Genomic DNA, 22,454 nt, shown 5'->3' on the forward strand with positions numbered 1-22,454 from the left:
TTAGCAGGGCCAATACAATTAGATCCCAGGACTACCACTTGGATAACCCCAATAGGGCACACAGCTGGAGCGGCCGTTATTCAAACAAATCACAGCTCCGATTTCGTGTGCTCTGCTGTACTCCACGCAGCATGAACGCGGCCAATCGCCCCAGGCACCCGCGCTTATCGCGATTGCTTTGTTGAATTGCATGGATTCTGTTTCTTTGGGTGCAATGAAATGAATGAATTAGAATGTGTACAGTACTGTGCTACTGTGTCAATTTAAGGTGTTTAAAAACCAGAACTCTAAAATGCCATTTTCTGCACTCGTGTCTTAAGGCGGTAAGGTTGGAAGACATCCCGCGTCATGACATCGGTATTGCGATGTACACAACACGTGATTTTTTTGAATAACGGCCACTGCAGCTGTAAGCTTCCGCTGTAGGAACCTGTAAGCTTCTGCACTTCCATTGCTATGGACGCAAACTAGATTGGCCTTTCCCCAACTACAAAACAACAAACAGAGACAGGACATTATCACTATACATTAACTATAGACAGGAACTTATTTACATTACCAACTGCGAGGCTCCTCCAACTGTCACTCCCAGGAACCGAAGTTCTACAACCTTCATTCTCAGTATATATACCCTCAAGGTGACGTCACTGATCACAATGCATACAGTGGGAGGGACTTTTTTCATGGTAAGCCACCCTATACCAGGCCTGCACAACTTATAATGTGAAACGGGCCAAACTGCTCCAAGGAAAGCAGATTCGGGCCGCACTTTAATTAAAATTACCCCCCCCTTCCATGGCTCTTACCTCCCCCCCCCCCTCACAACTCTTACTGGCGGCGGGGTCCGGCGGTGTGGTGCGGCGGTGGAGTGCAGCGATCTCCGTCTTCTCCCCTGAAAATTCTACTGTTTCCCCTGTAAGTCCTGAAAAAAATGGCCGTGAGGCATCAAATAATGCTGTGTTGCCATGACAACGGGACGTCGTAATGTCATGCAACACTTAGAGTCCTGTTTTTTTCAGGACCTGCAGGGGAAAGAGAAGACTTTTCAGGGGATTTATTATGGGAGGTGTATATAAATAGGGGTGCAGCTTCACGTGTAAGCCGTTGTGTTGTAGGCAGGTTTTAGCTGTTGGTGGTTGGTTAGGGCTGCTGCTGTACTATAGGTCAAACATATATACATTATTTACTTAATAAAACTTGTAGCTTAACCATTAGCCTGTCACTGGACTGACCCCTGTCTGTATGTGTTCAGTCCATTCCCTCGGCTGGTACCTGCCTGGCCTCAGTGGCGTGTGCTTTTCTCCTATACCGTCTCGGTGTCTAGTATATAAATTATATAGCAGTATATTCATAGTTAATAATAAGATTATAACAACAATACAGTGTGAATTAATTTCAAGGAGGGTTAAAATTATGCACATTTCGTTTCCCTCATTCTCTGCAGCTAGTGTGCCACTACACAGCCCAGGCCACTGAGGCAGCAGCCACTGCCATTCTATTACTAGAGTTGCTGCATTCAGCCGTTGGGTATCACTGCCAGGTCCGGAGCCGCAACAGCAGTACCCAGCCAGGCAAATCAAGAACACTGTGCAAAGTGCAAAAGCACATCCCTCACTGTCAATGGTTTTCTATTCACTCTCTCGTAACACACACACACACACACACACACACACACACACACACACACACACACACACACACACACACACACACACACACACACACACACACACACACACACACACACACACTATGTAACGAAATGCTTTTATTTGTGCTTTTATTTGTGCATGCTTTTGAGATACACTGATCTCTTCTTCCGGCGATGTTACAATGAGTGAGCCAAAAAAGTTTTTTTTTAACTTTAGAACAGTGCATTCTGGAATGTGTTCTGTGAAGTCTATCCCTCCCCCCTGTGCAGTATGCGTTTTATGACTTGAGGTGTTAAATGGTCCCTGAGTGTTAGTGATGCAAGAGTATGTGTGTGTATGTAAATATAAATTACACATACATACATATATATATATACAGTGGTTGACAAATCACCAAAAAATCTACTCGCCACCTAGTACCAAATGTGTGCTGCTTGGGCCAATATTTACTCGCCCGGGGGTTAAATCCACTCGCCCGGGGCGAGCAAATGTATAGGTTTGTCGAACACTGTATATATATATATATAAACACAAGAAAAGAAAGCGCCCGATCCTAGTGTAATATGACAAATACACTTTTAATACAATTCCTAGGTCCAGCAATATTAAACTCACAAACAAACGTGATATAAAAACATGTAATGAGTATACTCATTCGCCAACTGCACGATAATGCTGCTCCGTTTCCACGCCTCTCCTCCGTGAAGTCTCAGCTCCTCTGAGCCACCGTCCAGCAGGGCCTTGGAGGTTGCACACCTCTCCCGATGTAACCCGGAAGTCCACCGCTCACACAGTGGCACCCGGATGGGAGGAAATGGTTCTGTGACCCCGGCGAGGTGAAGACTGGCGTAACTCATACACAGGTAAGTGACAAAGTTCGTAGAGTCCCAGCAGGTAGTGCAGTGGAGTTTACTCAATATCAATAGCTCACACTCTTCCCAACGCGTTTCATCACACACACGGTGATTTCATCAGGGGATAAATGACGGAAATACGTCACAGCTATTTATATGTGTGTATGTACTCAGTCCGGCCCCTTCCTGACTAATTAATGATAGGTAAAACACATGAAGGGGACAAACGTGAGACCACACCTACAGATAAGTTCATATACTCTACTGATGTATCCTTAATTAGAAAATACTCATAGGGATGTGCACTTAACCCAGTGGTTACTTATCACCATTATATACTGAGCAGTTACCTATATTTGATTGACTACTTATTTGAGCTGACAGTGTGGTTATATATAAGTATACAGACACACATAATTTATGTGTTTTTCACAGTCTGAAATAATATAGAGTCTCCTACCACCAACCCCTCTGTGAACAGGAATTTTAAACCTTTTTAAGTTTTCACATAGTCACTTGTTATTCTTTTTGATGTAATAAAATGTTATTATGTTTTGGTTTTAGATAGTCCTCGCCGATGTAATAGCCTATGATATATCTACATATGTATTTCACATAGAATACAATAGAGAGTGCAAAGAGAGGACTTATTTTCAATCCTTCTTGGATAAATATGTGTATATGCCAATGTATCTTTCCTCATGCACCCTATTATTGATCACAAATGATCTCACAATAGGATGAGCGGTTAAAACTACCTAGCTATAACCTAGTTGAGCACGTGGCCTGAAAGCCAGACAACAGGACACGACACCGGGCTGTGAATAACCAGAACGTATTCATAGTAAACCCCTACAAACACATATCTATAAATATATATGATTCCAAAACTGGAGGATCATCCACATACTGTATAGGCACAATAAATCTCACATAATTCGTTGTGCAGTTGTGTATCAGTGTCTCTCCCAAGTCCCATTGACCCCAGGCTAAAAGGGGCCCAAGTGTGAGTGCTGGCACAACGTTGGAGTATGTTACTGTAGCAGGCCTGTCTCTTCGCAAAGGCTTCGGTACCCTTTGTATGTGGTGAGGATCTCCTTTGTAGTTACTCACTCCTCCCTTAATCTGGTAAGGCAGCTGATCTGCATTCAGCTCCACTCGGGGAGCCGCTGTAACCTCATCACCCAGCTCCTTTGAGTTGTCCTCATGGCCAGGTCCTAATGTTATTCTGCATCAGCCCGAACTCCCCTCAGTTCATGGCAGTTCAGACAGGGACTGTTCTCTGCAGCATCTCTGGAGTACTCCTCTCTACGTTCTCACTTCTCAACTCCTCCTTTTACTTCCCTGCATTTCCTAGATGCCCAGAGGATCCTTTGCACTGATTGGCTGTTTTGTCATGTGTCCCTATATCAGCAGCAGGGGCTTCAGGGAGTTTTAATCCTACTGCTACTGTTGCTCTCCGTCATTGGTTCATTATCAGCAGCACACACCAGAGAGGAGCCGGCCAGGTGACAGCGTGCATACATAGCTGTATCCTATCAAGGGTTTATTACTTATAGTTAGAGAAGACACTCTCACTATTCTCAGCTCTAAATATTCGGATTTATGCTGTAAAGCCGATTATGTGGTATGCAAGCATTAATCCTTGCTAAGTAGAAATACTGGGTAAACGGCACATAGATCTATTCCATCAACACTTTAAGTCTGTTCACAAAAGAATGGGCTCTTTGCATGCTACAAAGATGCAAATTGCTAGCATCTCAACCAACCACTGATTCAAATTTGTCAATCTCCTCTTCTCCAGTACTCTAGGAACCGTAAGAAAATATATATTTTTACTAACCACTAGTTCTCTTATTCCAATTCATGCAAACATCACCCCCTGTTCTATTTATTAATACTTGTGGAGATGGTATTCATCTGGATTTCCTTTAACACAGGGAGAGGTGCTGTGAATATGTATTCAGCTTTGGAAAGAGTTTGCCTGTATTGACTGTGCATAAAAGGAATAAACCTTCACACATACTGTACTCCATTTACAGATTACCATAATAATATATTAATCACTTTACTTTTGAATATTAACAATGCTGTGTTAAATACTATGTAGACATGGTTGGTGCTGGCTATCCTTCTGTCCATCCCTGTCATGTAAGTCCTGATAGCTGCAGGCTATGACAGGCTGTCATCCTGGGTTTTCTCCACCCTCAAGCAGCCTCTCTGAGTGACTGGAGTGGAGGTGACACTTGGTCTGTGTGCAGCAAATCCGTGTGCAGACCTTGTCCCCTCCTCCTCTGTACTTGGGAGGGTACATTCTGAATTACAGTCAGTCTGAGTCCCACCCGGCTGGGAGGTCTCAGCCCCTTAGGGGGTTGAGGTGAATAGATCAGACTGCAAAGGCCTCAATTGAGAGAAGGCCAGGCACCATCCAGAGGCCTGGGATCCTATGCTGATAAATGTTTTCGCTGTAATAACACCTGCAGTGAATGCAATAAAGGACCCTGTTTTATATATCCCTGCCTATGTAACAGTCTATTGGGTAGGGGTATGGAGTATAACCTTCACAGTGGGGCCTGTCTCCAGCACACCTGGAGCCCACAGTGAAAGGTATTGTAACCCATATTCCCCCCCCCCCCCCAGACACAGATGCTATATCTAGGGTGTGTGAGGGCTGGCTACACTTGTTTGAGTGGTGCGTACCTGCCGGTAACAGAAGGGCCTGAGCTTCCCGCGATGATGTTGGGGACACAGGACCAGGCTTCTGGGGTAGTTGCCTCATTCTTTAGTGGTGGTGCAGCGCCTCCATCCTCTATAACTTCCCAGGGATATGGGGTAGGACCCTTATAGAAGAAATAACCCTGGTCCCAGGGTGGATGCTCCAGAATAACACACAGTCTCTGATAAAATCAGCAATGTCTCTTTATTGTCTCTAGCTCGCACACAGCAGCCTTGGCAGCACATAGCAGCAGCAGCACCCAAGGCAATCCAAAGGTGTACAGGCCTTCTCCTCTCCTTTCCTCCAAGATGCACTCCGACAGGATGGTCTGTGAGGGGCCTCAATACCCCAATGCCCACTTCAGAGGGTATACTCTGGGTGGGGATAGATCCTCCACCTCACCCCCTCATCAGGGTGAGGGGCATTGGTCCACTGGAGCTCTGCTCACTCTCCAAACTAATAGGCCAGAGTTCTATCTCTCTCTCTCCTGCTCCCAGGACAGAGCTCGACCTACTCCTCTCCTCCAACTCCCAGGACAGACTTGAACTAGACTAGACTACTGTCACTCACAGGAACTGGCTACTAAATAGAGTCAGCCTCACCCCTCGTGATGTCAGCAGGACCTCCCATCTGTTTCATGCCTGCAGCAGAGTCAGGGGCCTGCATCTATGACTCAAGGCAGGGCGTGAAGGGGGAAAACCCATGATTACTACTGGCGCCTGCCCTTAACAGGACTTACTACAGTAGGAGAAAGATATATATAGCCCGTGCTGTTTACAGGGGGCTACAGTATGATTAAATATTTAATCAATATTGTCTTAAACAGTATTGAAGTATGTCAGAAAATACATTGGTGGTCTCAATATTCAACATCTTCAGGTGCCATACAAAGCAAGTTAAGGCTACTAATATTGTAGGTTCCAAATGTGGCAAAACATACAGCAGCTGGAGAAAGACACATGATAAATTCAGAATATATGTGTGTTGCTTTTGCTTGTTGCTCTTAAGAGCTCCTTTGGAATTGAGGTACAAATACTGCTTTGCATTTAAGAAATAATCAGAAAATGTAATACAGTATAATATATTTATGTTTTCCCTATACAGCACAGACAGTATGCAGTGCTATACATATAATTTTGCAGGTACAATTATCCCGGTCCCATAGAATTTACAAATTACAGAGATCTATGAATATTTGAATCACAAATGTATATCATAAGCATGTATATATTGAATATACATATATATAAGAGCCATAGAAAAAAACAAATATATTAAATAAAAATGCAAACTAAAAATTACAAATGGAGTTATATTAACTTTTCCAAGACAAAACATATATAGTTCATCTAGATGATTCATACAGGTTTCCCAAGTCTGCTCCAGTTCACAATTTGAAATAATGAATGAAATATAAATCTTGTTCACTCACTCCACCCATTGATATCACAATGTTAGATGATCAATTCCCCAACCATTTTCCACAGCCTGGCTAATTTTAATTTACAACAACATAGCAAAGTGAATGCTCTTGTCCCCATTTACATTATGAATTAAAGTTCACACCGCAAATTTCATTAATAACAAATAGAATCCACACAGTTACTCAAAACTCCACAAGACTGCCCAAGAGAAGGGCTTGAAATACATTGTGACAGAAGCCTAGGTACAATGCTCCTAAAGCTCTCTGCTGCCTTTAGCGCTACTGATCATAAACTTCTCCAACACACATTGCATTACATTGGTTTCCTTTTTAATTGCTACTCTCCTCTCCAGTAGTGTCACAAATTACCTTTCCTTTATATCCAATTGAACGCCCTACTGTAACCTCAAGCTCAACAACTGCACTTTCCATATTCGCATCCTACTGTATATCTCCACTTGTAAATCAGAGTTCTCACTTACCTTTAAAGACTGCACCATCCTCACCACAAGCTTGGTGCTTTTGAGTCATCTATGACTCGGCGCTCTCATTCAACACACATGGTTCAGTACTGTTGATTCCACTTCACCAGTATTGCCAGAATTCAACCTTTTTTCTACCCGTTAGTAACACATTTTGAATTTAACTCCCTCAAAGTCATGTTTCAATTACTACAACCTGCTCCTAACCGTTCTCCCTCTCTCCTGCCTTGGTTTCATTGGTCCATAATGTTGGTGCCAAGTTCATTTACTGTATGTCACACAAACCCTCCCTCTGCTACTCACCTGAGCAAGGCCCTACAGAAGCTACCCATATAATCCAGAATCAGACTCAATATTTGAATTCTCACCTACAAAGCTTACCACGATATGACCTATGCCTCTGCTACTCATTTATTTTGCTGTCGGTTTAAAGACACTCCTGGGTTGCAGCCAATCTCTTATCTCCTGTTTCTGACTCACCCCCACACTTGACATAAGATTGATTTCAAGCTTGGATGTCCTATTTTTGAATTGCAAGGATGAAGACACAGTGAGTTATACTGATGAGTGCTACAGTACCTTCTATTTCTTTGCATTCTTTGCTATTTGTCAGTGTGGCCATTCTGTTATAGAGGTGTGTAAACCTTTTCTACTTTTTGAGACCTATTTTCTATCATATTTTGTATTATTCTCCCCCACACTTCACACAATTATAGGCTCCCTACAAGCTCACAGTATAAATAGGGGAGCAGCTTCACGACATTCTTACACCTTCATCCCTTACTACGTATACAACCCCTGTCATCTACTATCAAGTGAATGGGTGCCCATTCCAGCTGCTTAACACTATAATTTCTATTAAATACTGTATTACCATTCACCATTACTGTAGATTAATCTTTTTGGAGCCAAGAGAGAACCAATTTATGAAGTAATAACCAATAAGTAAAAAAAAAAAATTCTTCTAAACAATTACATTAATACTGTACTTGCATTTAAGCACTTCAGAAATCAACCAAATTAGTGTGTGCCACTTCTGAATACAAAATAGAAACAGGGGAAGCATGCAAAGTCGCAAGTGGCTGGAAGCTGACTGGAGAATCATTTGGGCACATGTACTACCTTCCATGAAAAGCTTTTCCAAATTCGTACACCTGTAACATTGGTACTTATTTGGTTGCTGCATCGCTGAACATTGACAGCATCCCTGAGGCTAGAAAATCGTGGAAGATTTTTTAACCTTCATATACCCTGGGTAATGGAGATTGCAGACAGCCAACTCACTGCATCAGATACTAAAGGGGGGATTACCTATTATTGTCCGACTACTCAAGTCATCTTACACCCTCAGCGTTTCCCTTTGAAAAAATGTTCTCGACCATTTTATAAATATTATCAAATGTCCAACAGCCCTGTGTCAAGCAGGCTGATATTTGCTCCATTTATTTATTTAAATGTTTAACATAATTTAAGATCCATGGGCTCCTTCAACAGTACCGGGGACTGGTTTAGATAGGAATTCTACTCACTATCTCCATTACTATTGTGAGTATATAAATGATCCAACTTAATAGCACTTATTTTATGGAAATTGTAAGCAGGACATTGACAAAGCATATTACCTTAGAAATCTGCATGGCTTGAAGGTCACGCTCTATAATGCAAGTGAACATGTCTTCCCTTCCTTCACACACAGCAATCAGCTCTGGAAGACACTCAATGGGGCCTGTGAAATCTCCAGAATTACTTTTTCTTTTTCCCTGGTTCCATTTACTGAAATAAAAGGGAAAAAACAGTTATGACAGGAATAGATTTTTATAATATTTAAACTTTTCTTGTAAAGACAAGTTATATATAACTTGCACACATTTAAAATAATCCTCACAGTGTACAATTGTGAGGGTTTCATTATTTTACCAAAGGCAGCATCTTCTATAAATGCTACATTTGTTATTGTATTTAATCAGAGGTATGTATTAAAGTTATTTGCCGATTTCAGAACAGAGATTTTTTATTTTAAATCTGAGCTTACAACCTATAATGGCTTCCACAACCTATGATGGCTATTTAGAAATAGATGGAAATTTGTGGCTATTTGTTAATACTCCATTCAAAATGTTGAACTTTGAACATATGTAAGAACATATTTATGAGGGCAACTAGAGTTTTATAAAACTGTTGCTACTTATTTGAGATAACGGGCCAGCTCTTTATGGACAAGCTTTGGGTCTAGTAGGCTCTATTATAGTAAAATGATATGGTTCAATATATTTTACCTAAATCCACAGCTGTAAAGTGTACAGCTATGTTAGGACATAAGTAACTCTACAATAATGAAATGTGTTGATTTGAATGAAATTAAGTGAAAAGAGAGGCACTCCAAAATAGTGGCCAAGTGGTTAGTATTTATTCATCCAATGTTTTGGTCCAACACAGCAAACCTTTCTTAACCTTGAGAAGTTGTGATGGACCGAAACATTGGATGAATAAATATTAACCACTATTTTGGAGTGCTATCCTTTCCTTTCTATGGGATTTCCCCATTGAGTTTTAGAAGCCGCAACTATTGTGAATTTTGAGAGCACATACAGGTTCGCCGACGAGTGTTCTAAAACTTGCCTCGGAAAATCTGGGGCTATCACCAACAAGACCCAGGTACATGCTGCAACATTTTTGCAGAAATGTCACTGAAATGTTGCAGCATGTACCCAGCATGTACCTGGGTCTTGTTGGTGATAGCCCCAGATTTTCTAAGGCAAGTTTTAGAATACTCGTTGGTGCACCTGTATACTCCTATGTATCTATTTTCATTCACGCATGCATGAATTTACAAAATTACAGTAATAGTTTCTAAAAATACTTCGTACATACAATGTGCTTTCTAGTGGTAAAGAGTGCGACAGTACACTATTTATTCAAATTACTTATGGGGCAGGTTAAACAAACAACGACTGCATGAGATATTGTGTGTTACATGACAAGAACCACAACATTTTAATTAACTAATAGCACTTGTATTTTCAATACCTATACAGTTTCACTTTTACCTGTGGGGGGGGGAGGGGGGAAACTTCCCAGTGACAGGTATGCACATTTTAGCAAATCCTGACCTTCAAAAAAAGAATGACCTCACTACATTGGAATTTTAAAGCCCCTGACTTTGGATGCCATATTGCCCTGAATCATAATTTGGAGACTGTGAAGATTTGAGAGTTCAAACCTGGCTGCAATCCTGTCAGATCCACACATTTTATCTATGTTTGGTCACAAGTATATTTGTATGCGTTATAGAAACAAGAACATAACATTATAGATCACACCTCAATGGTCAAATATTAGAAAAATGTAAACGTTAAGTTATGGCCCAGGGACTAGCTGAACCATCATCTCCCCCCCTCCCTGCTTTGAGATTGTCCCACAAATTCCTGTCAGTTTCTTTTCATATTTGCATGCGCATTGTACATTTCATGGTAAAACATTTCTTTATGCCATAGTTTGTGAAGTTCAAACTGTGAATTATTGAATCTTTGATGTCATCAAAGACTTGTAGGGACATACTTGAAAATGACAGGTAACTGTCAATGTATTACATCCTGGTGAAACATTTGATTAACAACCTTAGCATCCATATTTCCCCCAACAGCATAGAAGACAAACAACTAGAGTAAAAAAGTGTGATTTATGCTGGGTAAGAAACATTTTTTCGAGTGAACTTTTCATGGTGAAATACTGTTTTTTTGTTTCTTTTTTCCATATAGCAAATTTTTCTATAATTTCAATATAAAATATATAAATGCAAATAATGCATTAAAGCAGCTACCCACACATTTGAAATTAAAATCTATTCTATATGCTATGATTAGCTATTTCTGTTATTTTTTCTGAAACTAGGTATTTTTGAACTTTTTTTTTTTTTTTTTTTTTTTAATTTCGCTGGACTTGAAAAACATGGTGACTTTTTACACTACTTGAAAAAAAAATCATTACTTTATTATACTTTAACAAAGTTAAAGAATGCAATAAACAATCTATTTTTAATAACAAGGTAACTACTTCAAGTTTTTTACACACCTGAATAGATAAAGATGGTTCTTTTCAATGCTTGGAACTGTAAGCAGACAGGATTCGTGATACCATCGGGCTTGGATCACCATCTGGACCAAATGAATTATGTTCAAGGCTGTCACAAGCCAACCCTCATTTGCTGCAATATCCAACATCGCCTAAGCAGAGGGAACATGACATGATAATTTTCACTTCTTTTTTTGACCCAAGCTAAACACGAACACACAAAAAAAACCACCCGAAAACTTCTGAATGAATAGAAGGGCCATGAGAGCAGGATTAACTGGAAACACATTGAAGAGCAGCATGTTACATGGACTTTCAACAGGTGTACGTCCCCCGCCCTTAATTTATTTTGATAAATGAAATACACATTTACATATCATTATTCCTCATCAAAATAAAGGACATCCACTTTCTCACAATCTAAACCCCCCCCCCCCCCCCAAATGAACAGCAACTTCAGTTAAGTTTAAAGCAGCAATCCGGGATGCATTTCTTGCTTTTTTGTACTAGGATTGAAGCAGGTGGTCCCCGGAGTGGAAACCCATTATTTCAACTCCGGGGACCCCCTGCTTCAGAGATACTTACCTCCGTAGGTTCTGCCTGTATCTGTAAAGTTTAAATGTCCAGGTTACACGAGCAAATAAGAAGCCACCACTGATGACGTCACTGCTTCCTCTTGGCCAGCGGGACATTTAAAGCCGCCATTTCATTAGGCACACAAGTTCCCTGGTTGCAGAAATACTCATATCCCCAACGGAAGTAAGTATCTCTGGAAGCAGGCTATGAATGGGGGGCAGCTGAAATGAATGGGGTTCCGCTCCGAAGTCCCCCTGCTTCAATCCTATAACAAAAAAACAAAACAAAACAATGCAACATGGATTGCTCCTTGAATTACATGATTTGTTCTGTTAAACAGATGTCTACATGAAATCTGTTGGTAGATCTGTACCATTTTGCTCCATTGTCCCCAAAAATATACCAGAAATAAGACTTTTTATTCATCACTTCTTACACTAGTAGAGTTATTTTGTATCTCTGTTTCTCAAGCATTTCTGAATTCTTGGGCTGTAATAAGCCCAAACAGCTCTGCTAGAAAGCTATTCTACACATCTACCACCTTTCTGTACATACAAATAAATACATGTAATGACTAGAGTGAAAAGTAAGTCATAAATGCATATTACTGTGCATGTGTAAAAATGGGCAAAATAACTGCAAAACCATCTGTCATTTACAGTCAATAAAAGCACACCAAGCCACTATCCAGAATATTATTAAACTGTTCATTATTCTAGTCTATTTAAAGACATTTATTAGTGTCACATTACAGGCCATCTTTTCTTATATATATATATTAATATATATATATATATATATATACACACAGTGGTTGACAAATCACCAAAAAATCTACTCGCCACCTAGTACCAAACGTGGGCTGCTTGGGCCAATATTTACTCGGCCGGGGGTTAAATCCACTCACCCGGGGCGAGCAAATGTATAGGTTTGTCGAACACTGTATACGAGGACCGAAACGTTGGCGGCCCTGTGTTCAAATTACACATTTTTTGGATTATTACTGCGGTGTGCTGTCTTTTGTCATCAGGATCCCCGTGGTTACCACATGTATATATGTATATATATATATATATATATATATATATATATATATATATATATAAATATATAATAAAAAAATAAATAGATGATACCGTTCTGTGGCTAACGAAATGCTTTTATTTGTGCGAGCTTTCGAGATACACTGATCTCTTCTTCCGGCGATGTTACAATGAATGAAGCAAGGGTATACTTAAAAACAGTGTCTCTTGGAATGTTATCTGTGCTGGTCCTTCCCCCGGTGTGGATGTGTTTAATGACTAGAGGTGTCAAAAGGTTCCTGAAAGCAAGTGAAGAAAGAGTGTGTATGTGTATCAGTGTGAATAAAAATGAATGGAGAGCCCACAGTATATACAGTGCTTTACACAAGGTGTGTGTGGAGTGGGAGTGGATATAAATGGTTATCCACATTTACGATACCGTGTTTGAGACGAATATCAAGAGGCAGCACTCAGAACACATATAAATACCCTAAAAACACATAACAAACACATGTTTCTCATAATTATCAAATAAGGTATTATTTTATTGATTGCACCTGTTTGTTATGTGTTTTTAGGGTATTTATATGTGTTCTGTTGCACTCTGTATTCACATCACCTTGAGAAAGGTCCCGCATGTAGGACCGAAACGTTGGTTATGATGTCTTAACAATACAAAGCTTTTTTTGACCATCCATTGGAGTCCTGCCTCTTGATATTCGTCTCAAACACGGTATCGTATTGCCTATATATATATATATATTTTTTTTTTTAATGGATGCTAATTTATCTTAGGGATGTAGGCCCAGACTTACTTAATGGTGCTTAGCTCCTACAAAAAACAGATCCATTCCTGATGAAAGCCCGCACCTCTGGGATCACAACCATCTATTGGAGCAGTCATCACCTGGCTACATCCAGGCGCTCAGTGACGCTAATTGGAAGTAGAGTGTCTTCCACTTCTTTTCCAATTGCGTTCACCACTCCGATGGAGCCATGAACATAACCTCCGTCTAGAGAACTAGAAAAGTCAAATGATGTCATAAGGGCCCCTATCGTATGGGCCCTGGTGAAGTTCAGCATAGCACTGTTTGGTAAAAAATTGTCTTCAATAACAACTGTACTTTAATAAGAAGCCATTCAAAATGATAAACGGCAAAGTTCTGAATATTAACAGTACTTTTAATACCAATTCTTTCTTCTGCAATGCACCGCTGTTTAAAATAAAGAGCAATATGGTTGCTTTTGTTTTTCTGTCAAGAGGGTGCATTATTCAAAACCTTGTATATTCCCTCAGAGTTATATTGAGCGAAGAGCAATCAGGGTTGGCATACTTTAATTAATCTAGCTATATGTCTGTTCTTCAACTACATGTAGGATTTCCATATCCTTTCCCTCTGCATAATCTTTCACATTCAACAAATGAAAGAAAAAATCTAACTAATTGCACCAAATTGCAGCAGTTCTTTTTTTTAAAATAATTTACATTTACGTTGAGAGATAATACAAACGATGAAAACAGATTTGTGTCTTACCATGGCATGTTAGAAATATGAACAACGGAAAAGATATATAAGTATTGTTTTATCCGAGCAGCTTTAGGCTGAAAGCCCATGAGCATTTTCTTCAAACTTATTTTTGTTTGCCTTACAAATAACATTGTTTGATGCAGCCTTGAGAAGGTACATACATGTAATAATTGTTTTACAGCCCACTAGTGGAATGGTCTGAAGCAGTTCTTATTAATCTCTGCATTGAATCAAATGTTTTACAGACAAACAGAAGACTGCTGTTACTTAAGGCAAACTAAACAGTGAAAGCTTCTTTCAACAAAGGAGTTGTTTACACACGCAGAGCTGATTCAATTAAATTAGACAAATTCTGAAGAAATGCTGAATTGGTTTAGTCATGAGCAGGGAAGTGTACTACGCAATTTCAGTATTTTGTGCTGGGAAGAGAATTGCAGTAGCAATTTAATTTTCATATTTTTCTTCTAGCAGCTCTATTTTTGTGAGATTCAACCCCACAGGCAGCGTTTTAGTCATCAATTCTACATACGCTGAAGTGGTCGTTCGGGCTGTTTCGAGCTGAAAATACCCATTAAAGTCAATGGGAAGTTTCAGATGAAACCTGTCCGGTTGGCGTCTTTGGCGGATACAGAATAAGCCCCATAGAGTTGTATTCAAGGAGCCTTCCCACAATATCCACAAAATATAGACTGTGATCTAGAATCACTGTCGGTATAGCAGTGTTAAAGTTTGAGATATACTGTATACAGGCATACCCCGCTTTAAGGACACTCACTTTAAGTACACTCGCGAGTAAGTACATGTCGCCCAATAGGCAAACGGCAGCTCACGCATGCGCCTGTCAGCACGTCCTGAACAGCAATATCGGCTCCCTACCTGTACCGAAGCTGTGCGCAAGCGAGGAGACTATAGAGCCTGTTACAAATGTGTTATTTACATCAGTTATGCACGTGTATGACGATTGCAGTACAGTACATGCATCGATAAGTGGAAAAAAGGTACAGCTTCACTTTAAGTACATTTTCGCTTTACATACATGCTCCGGTCCCATTGCGTATGTTAATGCGGGGTATGCCTGTATACACCAATTACGGTGACGTTTTGAGTGCTAATACTTCTACTGATTGGTTGGATAAAATCCAAACAACGATAGACTTATATATAGAAATATCATTAAATACAATAAAGAGAAATTAAAATTGGTAAAAGCAGATTATAAAGAACGGAAAGTATACGGGTGGTTATTAGGCCTTGGTGATCCGTCTCAAAGTAGACAACAATGTAAAAAATATTTTTCTAAATCAAGAAGAACAGCAGCTACAGACATCACATTTAATACTAGTGATACGGACTTTTCTGATAACCCTGACGCTACTGCTACAGTTCCTATTTTTTACAGGGCAAACCACCACATCCCAAAACACCTTTAACATTAACAGGTACAGGGGCAAAATTAGGAGAGGCGGCAGGAAACAGCCGATACCTGCCGTGACAATCAAAGAACAGGGGGGCCAACAGGGGCCATCTTCAGAAACTGTAGTTTTTAACATGTCATATTATATGTTGAACACAGCAGAGGTTAACCGACTCAGCAAAGGTCTCATTAGTACCTACACATCGACAGGACCCCTTTGGGTGAGAAGTCGATTTATATAAACTGAATCGTCAACTAAAATGGAAAGACTTTTTTAGTAAGCAATATAATACTACTGACAGTACTTTTGATAACAGTAATACAGTCCGTGCGGCTCATTTAATCCGCAAACATTTAATCATAACATTCTAGCTTTTATGAGTTTAATTGAAAATGAAACCAGGCAAAAAATAAAAAAATATGCAACCAGCTACTCTAATTTAACCAGGGCTGAATACCAATCATTAAAATCATTAAAAAATAACAAGGATATTATAATCAGGTCCTTGGATAAAGAGGTGGGATAGTCGTTATGCCCTATACATATTACCAAGGGTAAATATTAAAACAATTACTGTAGGTATTACTTCTAATTACAAAACCCTCTCCTCAGATCCCACTCTTACATACAAGAGAGAAATAGATACTATTATTGAATAGGGCATCACAAAAAGATGGATCTCAGAAGAAACAGGCAATTTTCTTAAACAGCCATATCCCATTATCCTGGTGATATACATCTTACCAAAAATACATAAATCTATCACTGCACCTCCAGGTAGACCGATTATATCAGCCAGAGTATCACTTTGTCAACCAATATCACAATTTATAGTATTTTTTTCTTCAGCCCATGGTAGCGCAAATTAGTTTCTTCATTAGGGACACCACAGATTTCATCAACCGCATAGAGGGACTGACTTCTATTTTTGACAATACAGTATTAGTGACAATGGACGTAGCTAGTCTGTATACTAACATCAAACATGATGAAGGTATTGAAGCCAGCAGAATCCACTTCAACAATTATACTATTCAGAAGGTCCCCCTCCTGATTTTTTGCTATTCCTAATGGTGATCATACTCCATAAAAATTACTTTCAATTCGAAAAACAATTCTATCTGCAACTTATGGGGACGGCCATGGGGTCAACATGGTGCCCTCTTACACAAACCTGTTCATGGACACGTACGAGCAGACCCACATATGCAATGATACTCCATACAGTAAACACATCATCACATATCTACGCTACATTGATGATGTTTTCCTTATTTGGGAGGGCATTGAACCTGATTTGTTAGTATTCATTGACACTTTGAACAGTATCCCATCAACTATCCGTTTCACAGCAAGCAGCAAGACTCAAGTCACATTTCTGAATACAGTTTTGTGTAAACAAAATGGGACATTATCTACGAAAATCTTTAATGAAAAAACGGTCAAAAATTCACTTGTTCTTGCAACCAGTCATAGTCCTCCACCTTTGAAAAAAGGTTTACCATATTCACAATTTTTGAGGACAATAAGGCTGCGCTTATAGTGCCAGCTACAGCTACGGATGACGTCTCCCGTCTCCGTAGCCCAAGCGAAAGTTGTAATTTGAGTTTGGGAGACGTCTCTAGCTACAAGAGGAGTGACAGAAGGCAGAGGGGTGGGGACAAGAGCAATGGGGAAGGCTGAAATGGAGAGGAGTTGTAATTTCTGTTTGTATGCTGAATTTACAGTACTTTTACTTTAAATTACGGGAGAATTTACTATTTTAAAGTTTTTCATATAGTGTGTTTCACTTGTAAACACACAGACACACAGACACACAGACACACAGACACACAGACACACAGACACACACAATCAGAGCCACCAACAGAAACCATGGGGCCCAGGACAAATGAAAGGAGCAGCCCCCAGCCCATAGCACACCTACCAAAGAATTTTTTTTTTTAGCGTACAACTTTTACTTAACCCCCCAATACATATAAAAATACACTCCCACCCATCCCAATACATATAAAAATACACCCCCAACCCCCCAATACATATAAAAATACAACCCCATCCCCCCAATACATATAAAAATACACCCCCATCCCTCCAATACATATAAAAATACACCCCCATCCCCCCAATACATATAAAAATACACCCCCAACCCCCCAATACATATAAAAATACACCCCCAACCCCCCAATACATATAAAAATACACTCCCAGCCATCCCAATACATATAAAAATACAACCCCAATAATAAAATGCTGCACCCGTGCCGGGTCGTCAGCGGCGGAAGTCAGCTGGGCTAAGCTTCCGCCTCGCCGGCGTGAGAGGGAGGCCCGGCGCGCACACGAGCAGCCATTGTGGGACAGAGCTGCCTGCAGCGGGGCAGGGCCGGCAGCAACTGCTGTGACCTGCAGCCGGGCCCCTGCCACCGCCAGCTCCCCGCAGTCCCTCCAGCCGCCGGGCTACCGCCACCCACCACCCCCCGCAGTCCCGCCAGCCGCTGGGCTCCCGCCACCATCCACCCCTAATTGCCTGGCAACGGCCCCCCCCCACCACCACACCGCCCTCCCCCTGCAGCCACCGGCCCGACCTGTGATAATCCCCAAGGCAAGCCTGATTTGTATATGTATTGGCGGTGTATTTTATATATGTATTGGGGGGGAGTGGGGTATATTTGTAGATGTATTGGGGGGGGAGTGGGTATATTTGTAGATTTATTGGGGAGGAGTGGGGTATTTTTAGATGTATTGGTGGGGTGGGGTGTGTTTTTGTATGTATTGGGGGGTTAAGTAAAAGTTACAAGCTAAAAAAAATATTTCCGTGGTAGGTGCGCTATGGGTTGGGGGAGGGGGGGTGTCTGCTCCTTTCATTTTTCCTGGGCCCCATGATTTCTGTTGGTGGCCCTGATCTCACACACACAATCCCCCCCACACACACAATCCCCCCCACACACACAATCCCCCCCACACACACACAATCCCCCCCCAACACACACAATCCCCCCCCACACACACACAATCTCCCCCCCCCACACACACAATCCCCCACACACACACAATCCCACACACAGACACAATCCCACACACACACAATCCCTCCCCCCCCCCACACACACACACACAATCCCCCCCCCCACACACACAATCCCACACACACAATCCCACACATACACACAATCCCCCCCACACACACAATCACACACAGAATCCCCCACACACACAATCACTTAATCACATACACACACACAATCCCCCTCCACACACACACACACACACACACACACACACACACACACACACACACACACACACACACACGACACACACTCCCACAATCCCAATCCCACACACACAATCACACAACACACACACACACACACACACAATCCCCCCTCCCTCACACACACATTCACACACACTCACAATCCCACACATTCAATCACACACACTCAATCCCACACAAATACACACACACAATCCCACACAAACACATTCACAATCCCACACAATCCCCCCCCCCCACACACACAATCCCACCCCCCTCTCCCTGCACTCACACACAGACACATTTCCCCTCTCCCTGCATCAGATCAGAAGCTATCTGATTGGTTACAGCCTGTCACATGAGGAGACCGTCTCTGTAAAAATCAAATTCTACTGACTACAGAGATTCATGTCTCTTCGTTACTCCGTCGCCCCTACTATAAGCGCATGCTACAGATTCAATGCACTTGTTTTGAAGCGACGTCACGTCGCTGTCGCTATAAGCGCAGCCTAAGAATAACAAGTGATCCACAAGAGTTGGAACATTCACTATCCCAGATGGCCCGGCGTTTCCATGAAAGGGGATATGCTACCAAGGACATAGCAATGGCATTAACTAAAGCCAGAGGGATGGATAGAGGAATGCTTCTCAAAAAACAAGACGAGAGCAAGAAGAATGACTGTTTTACTATCAAAAGTACATACAGTATGCATCTGGTATCCTCAAGCATTACCATATCTTTGCACAAAATCAGAAAATTGGACGCAGTTTCAGCAATCCACCATTGTTCTCATACAGAAGAGGGCACAATTTGGGTGACTATTTGACTCAAGCAGATCCAGTAACAAAGTATTTTCCTAAACCGACATGGTTACAAACATATACACATCCCCATAATGGTAATCAGCTAAAAATAATGAATCCCTTGAACTGCGAGTCACGTTACGTGGTTTATTTAATCTGTTGCCCTTGTGGGAAAGACTATTGTTTATAGATAAAATGTTTTACCAGGAAGTAATACATTGAGAGTTACCTCTCGTTTTGAAGTATGTCCTGGACATAGTTAATGACAAATAATACATGGTTACAAATACAGTTACATCAATGAACAGGGTATACATTATATACAATACATTGCATGCACAGCTAGAGGAGATGTATATTATAGGCGTACGTAACAGTTACAGACCAGATTAAAATGCGAGACAGTCTTGGTTTTGAAAGAACGTAAACTGGTGGTGGATGCGAGAGTCTCTGGTAGGTTGTTCCAGTTTTGGGGTGCACGGAAAGAGAAGGAGGAATGGCCGGATACTTTGTTGAACCTTGGGACCATTAACAGTCTTTTGGAGTCTGATCTCAGGTGATAAGTGCTGCATGTGGTAGGGTTGAGGAGCTTGTTCAGATAGATGGGTAGCTTGCCCAGAAAGTATTTGAAGGCAAGACAGGAAAGGTGAGCTTTGCGCCTAGACTCAAGTGATGACCAATCTAGTTCTTTGAGCATTTCGCAGTGATGTGTAGTTGCATTGGAGAACGAAACGACAAATTGAATTGTAGAGGGTGTCAAGTTTGCTAAGGTGGATTTGGGGTGCCGAGCCATATACTATGTCTCCATAGTCAATAATTGGCATTAGCATCTGCTGTGCGATATGCTTTCTGACCAGCAGGCTTAGGGAGGATTTGTTCCTGTAAAGTACACCTAGTTTGGCATAGGTTTTGGATGTCAGGGTACCAATATGCATTCTGAATGTTAAGTGGGAGTCAAACCATATGCCCAGATATTTAAAACTAGTAACAGGAGTTGGGGTGCTGTTAGCGATGGTTCTGATCTGGAGCTCAGTCACTGGAAGCTTTAAAAATGTAGTCTTGGTCCCAAAATACCATTGTTACAGTCTTGTCAGTGTTTAAAAACAGTTTGTTTTGTGAAATCCAGTTTTCGAGTCTCAAAAAGTCAGACTGAAGTATGTGTTCAAGGTCAGAGAGGAAATGGCTGTGCGCATATAGGATTGTGTCATCTGCATACATGTGTATTAAAGCTTCCTTGCAAGCTGTAGGAAGATCATTGATGAACATTGAGAAGAGTAGGGGCCCCAAAACAGAGCCTTGCGGGATATCCAAGGGGTTGGAGTTAGAGCCTGAGATAGACACATGTTGGGATCTACCTGATAGGTAGGACTGAAACCAGTTTAAAGCATGCTGCCCTATTCCACAGCTCTGGAGTTTGTTAAGCAGGATAGCATGATCAACGGTATCAAAAGCCTTTGCAAAATCTAGGAATATTGCACCAGTGAGTTGACCCCGTTCCATTCCACACTGGATTTCATTGCAAACTTTTAGCAGGGTAGTTACGGTAGAGTGTTTGGGGCGAAAGCCAGATTGGAATTGGCTAGGGAAATTTGTCTTGGTATAGTAATCGCTTAATTGGGAGTGGACACATTTTTCCATGACTTTGGATAGGATTGGGAGAAGGGAGATTGGCCTGTAGTTTGAGACAGTGTTTTAGTCCCCACTTTTGAAGATTGGGACAACTTTGGCAGTTTTCCAGGTCTTAGGGATATGGCCTACAGACAGTATAGTTTACTATGGAAGCAGTTGGTTTGGCAATTGCTGGGGCACCAAGTCTTAGGAACCTAGATTGTAGTAGGTCAGGTCCACATTGGCTGCTTAGTTTTAATTTGAGGAGCGTTTGTGTAATCTCCTCTTCGGATACTGGGCCAAATTGAAAATTGTGGGCAGTGTTGGGAGGGGGTGGGGCTATATGGGTACTCCCAGGATGAGATTCAGGTTTGTGGTTTGGGTTGCGTTTCGCTAATAAGCTAGTAGCACACCCCACAAAGTAATCATTGAATGCATTTGCAATGTCAGCGGGGTTGTCAGAGTAATATCCCCCTTAGTGATATTACTTGTCTGTTGATGGTTAGAAGGTTGGAATATATTGTTGATAACCTTCCAGAAGTTAGCTGGGTTTGATGTATTCTGGTGAAGATTTTCTGAGTAATATTGTGCTTTTGCGTGCCTTGTTTGCCTTGTGCACATGTTCCGCAGGCATCTGTAGTGATTGAGATCCTTGGTAGTGCCAGTTATTGTGTAGCTTTTCCACAAGGCATCCCTGAACTGGTAGAGTGCTATAAGGTCAGGTGTAACCCATGGAAGGAGGGGCACCCCGTACCCTTATTCTGCGTAGTGGAGCATGGGTATCACAAAGTTTTAAGAACTCGGACTGGAAATAGTCGAGCGCAGAATCAGGGTCGGGAATTAAATAGATTCTGTGCCAGGGGCAGTTGGTAAGGTCATCCAGAAACTGTTGTGGGTTAAAGTTTCTAAATGTTCTAGTGAGGAGGACTTTAGGGCTTGAATGGGGCGGTTTAATTTTCCTTACACAGTACACTATTGCATGGTCACTGAAAATGTCAGGAAGGATGCCAGAGGTTTGTATTCTGCTGGGATTTGAGGAG

General features: G+C 41.3%; 1 protein-coding gene across 2 annotated transcripts in view; it reads right to left on the minus strand.

Annotated features, from left to right (window-relative positions):
- The window catches only part of ASCC3 (activating signal cointegrator 1 complex subunit 3), an 806,286-nt gene that overhangs the window by 33,049 nt on the left and 750,783 nt on the right, over positions 1-22,454 (minus strand). For both annotated transcript variants that reach the window (XM_075597525.1, XM_075597526.1), the window contains 2 exons: positions 11,199-11,350; positions 8,750-8,900 (listed from right to left, as the gene is read on the minus strand). In XM_075597525.1, the coding sequence (XP_075453640.1) occupies positions 8,750-8,900; positions 11,199-11,350 (303 nt within the window). The remainder of the gene's footprint in view (positions 1-8,749; positions 8,901-11,198; positions 11,351-22,454) is intronic.

This window comes from Ascaphus truei, chromosome 4 (assembly GCF_040206685.1).
Source record: "Ascaphus truei isolate aAscTru1 chromosome 4, aAscTru1.hap1, whole genome shotgun sequence".
NCBI lineage: Eukaryota > Metazoa > Chordata > Amphibia > Anura > Ascaphidae > Ascaphus > Ascaphus truei.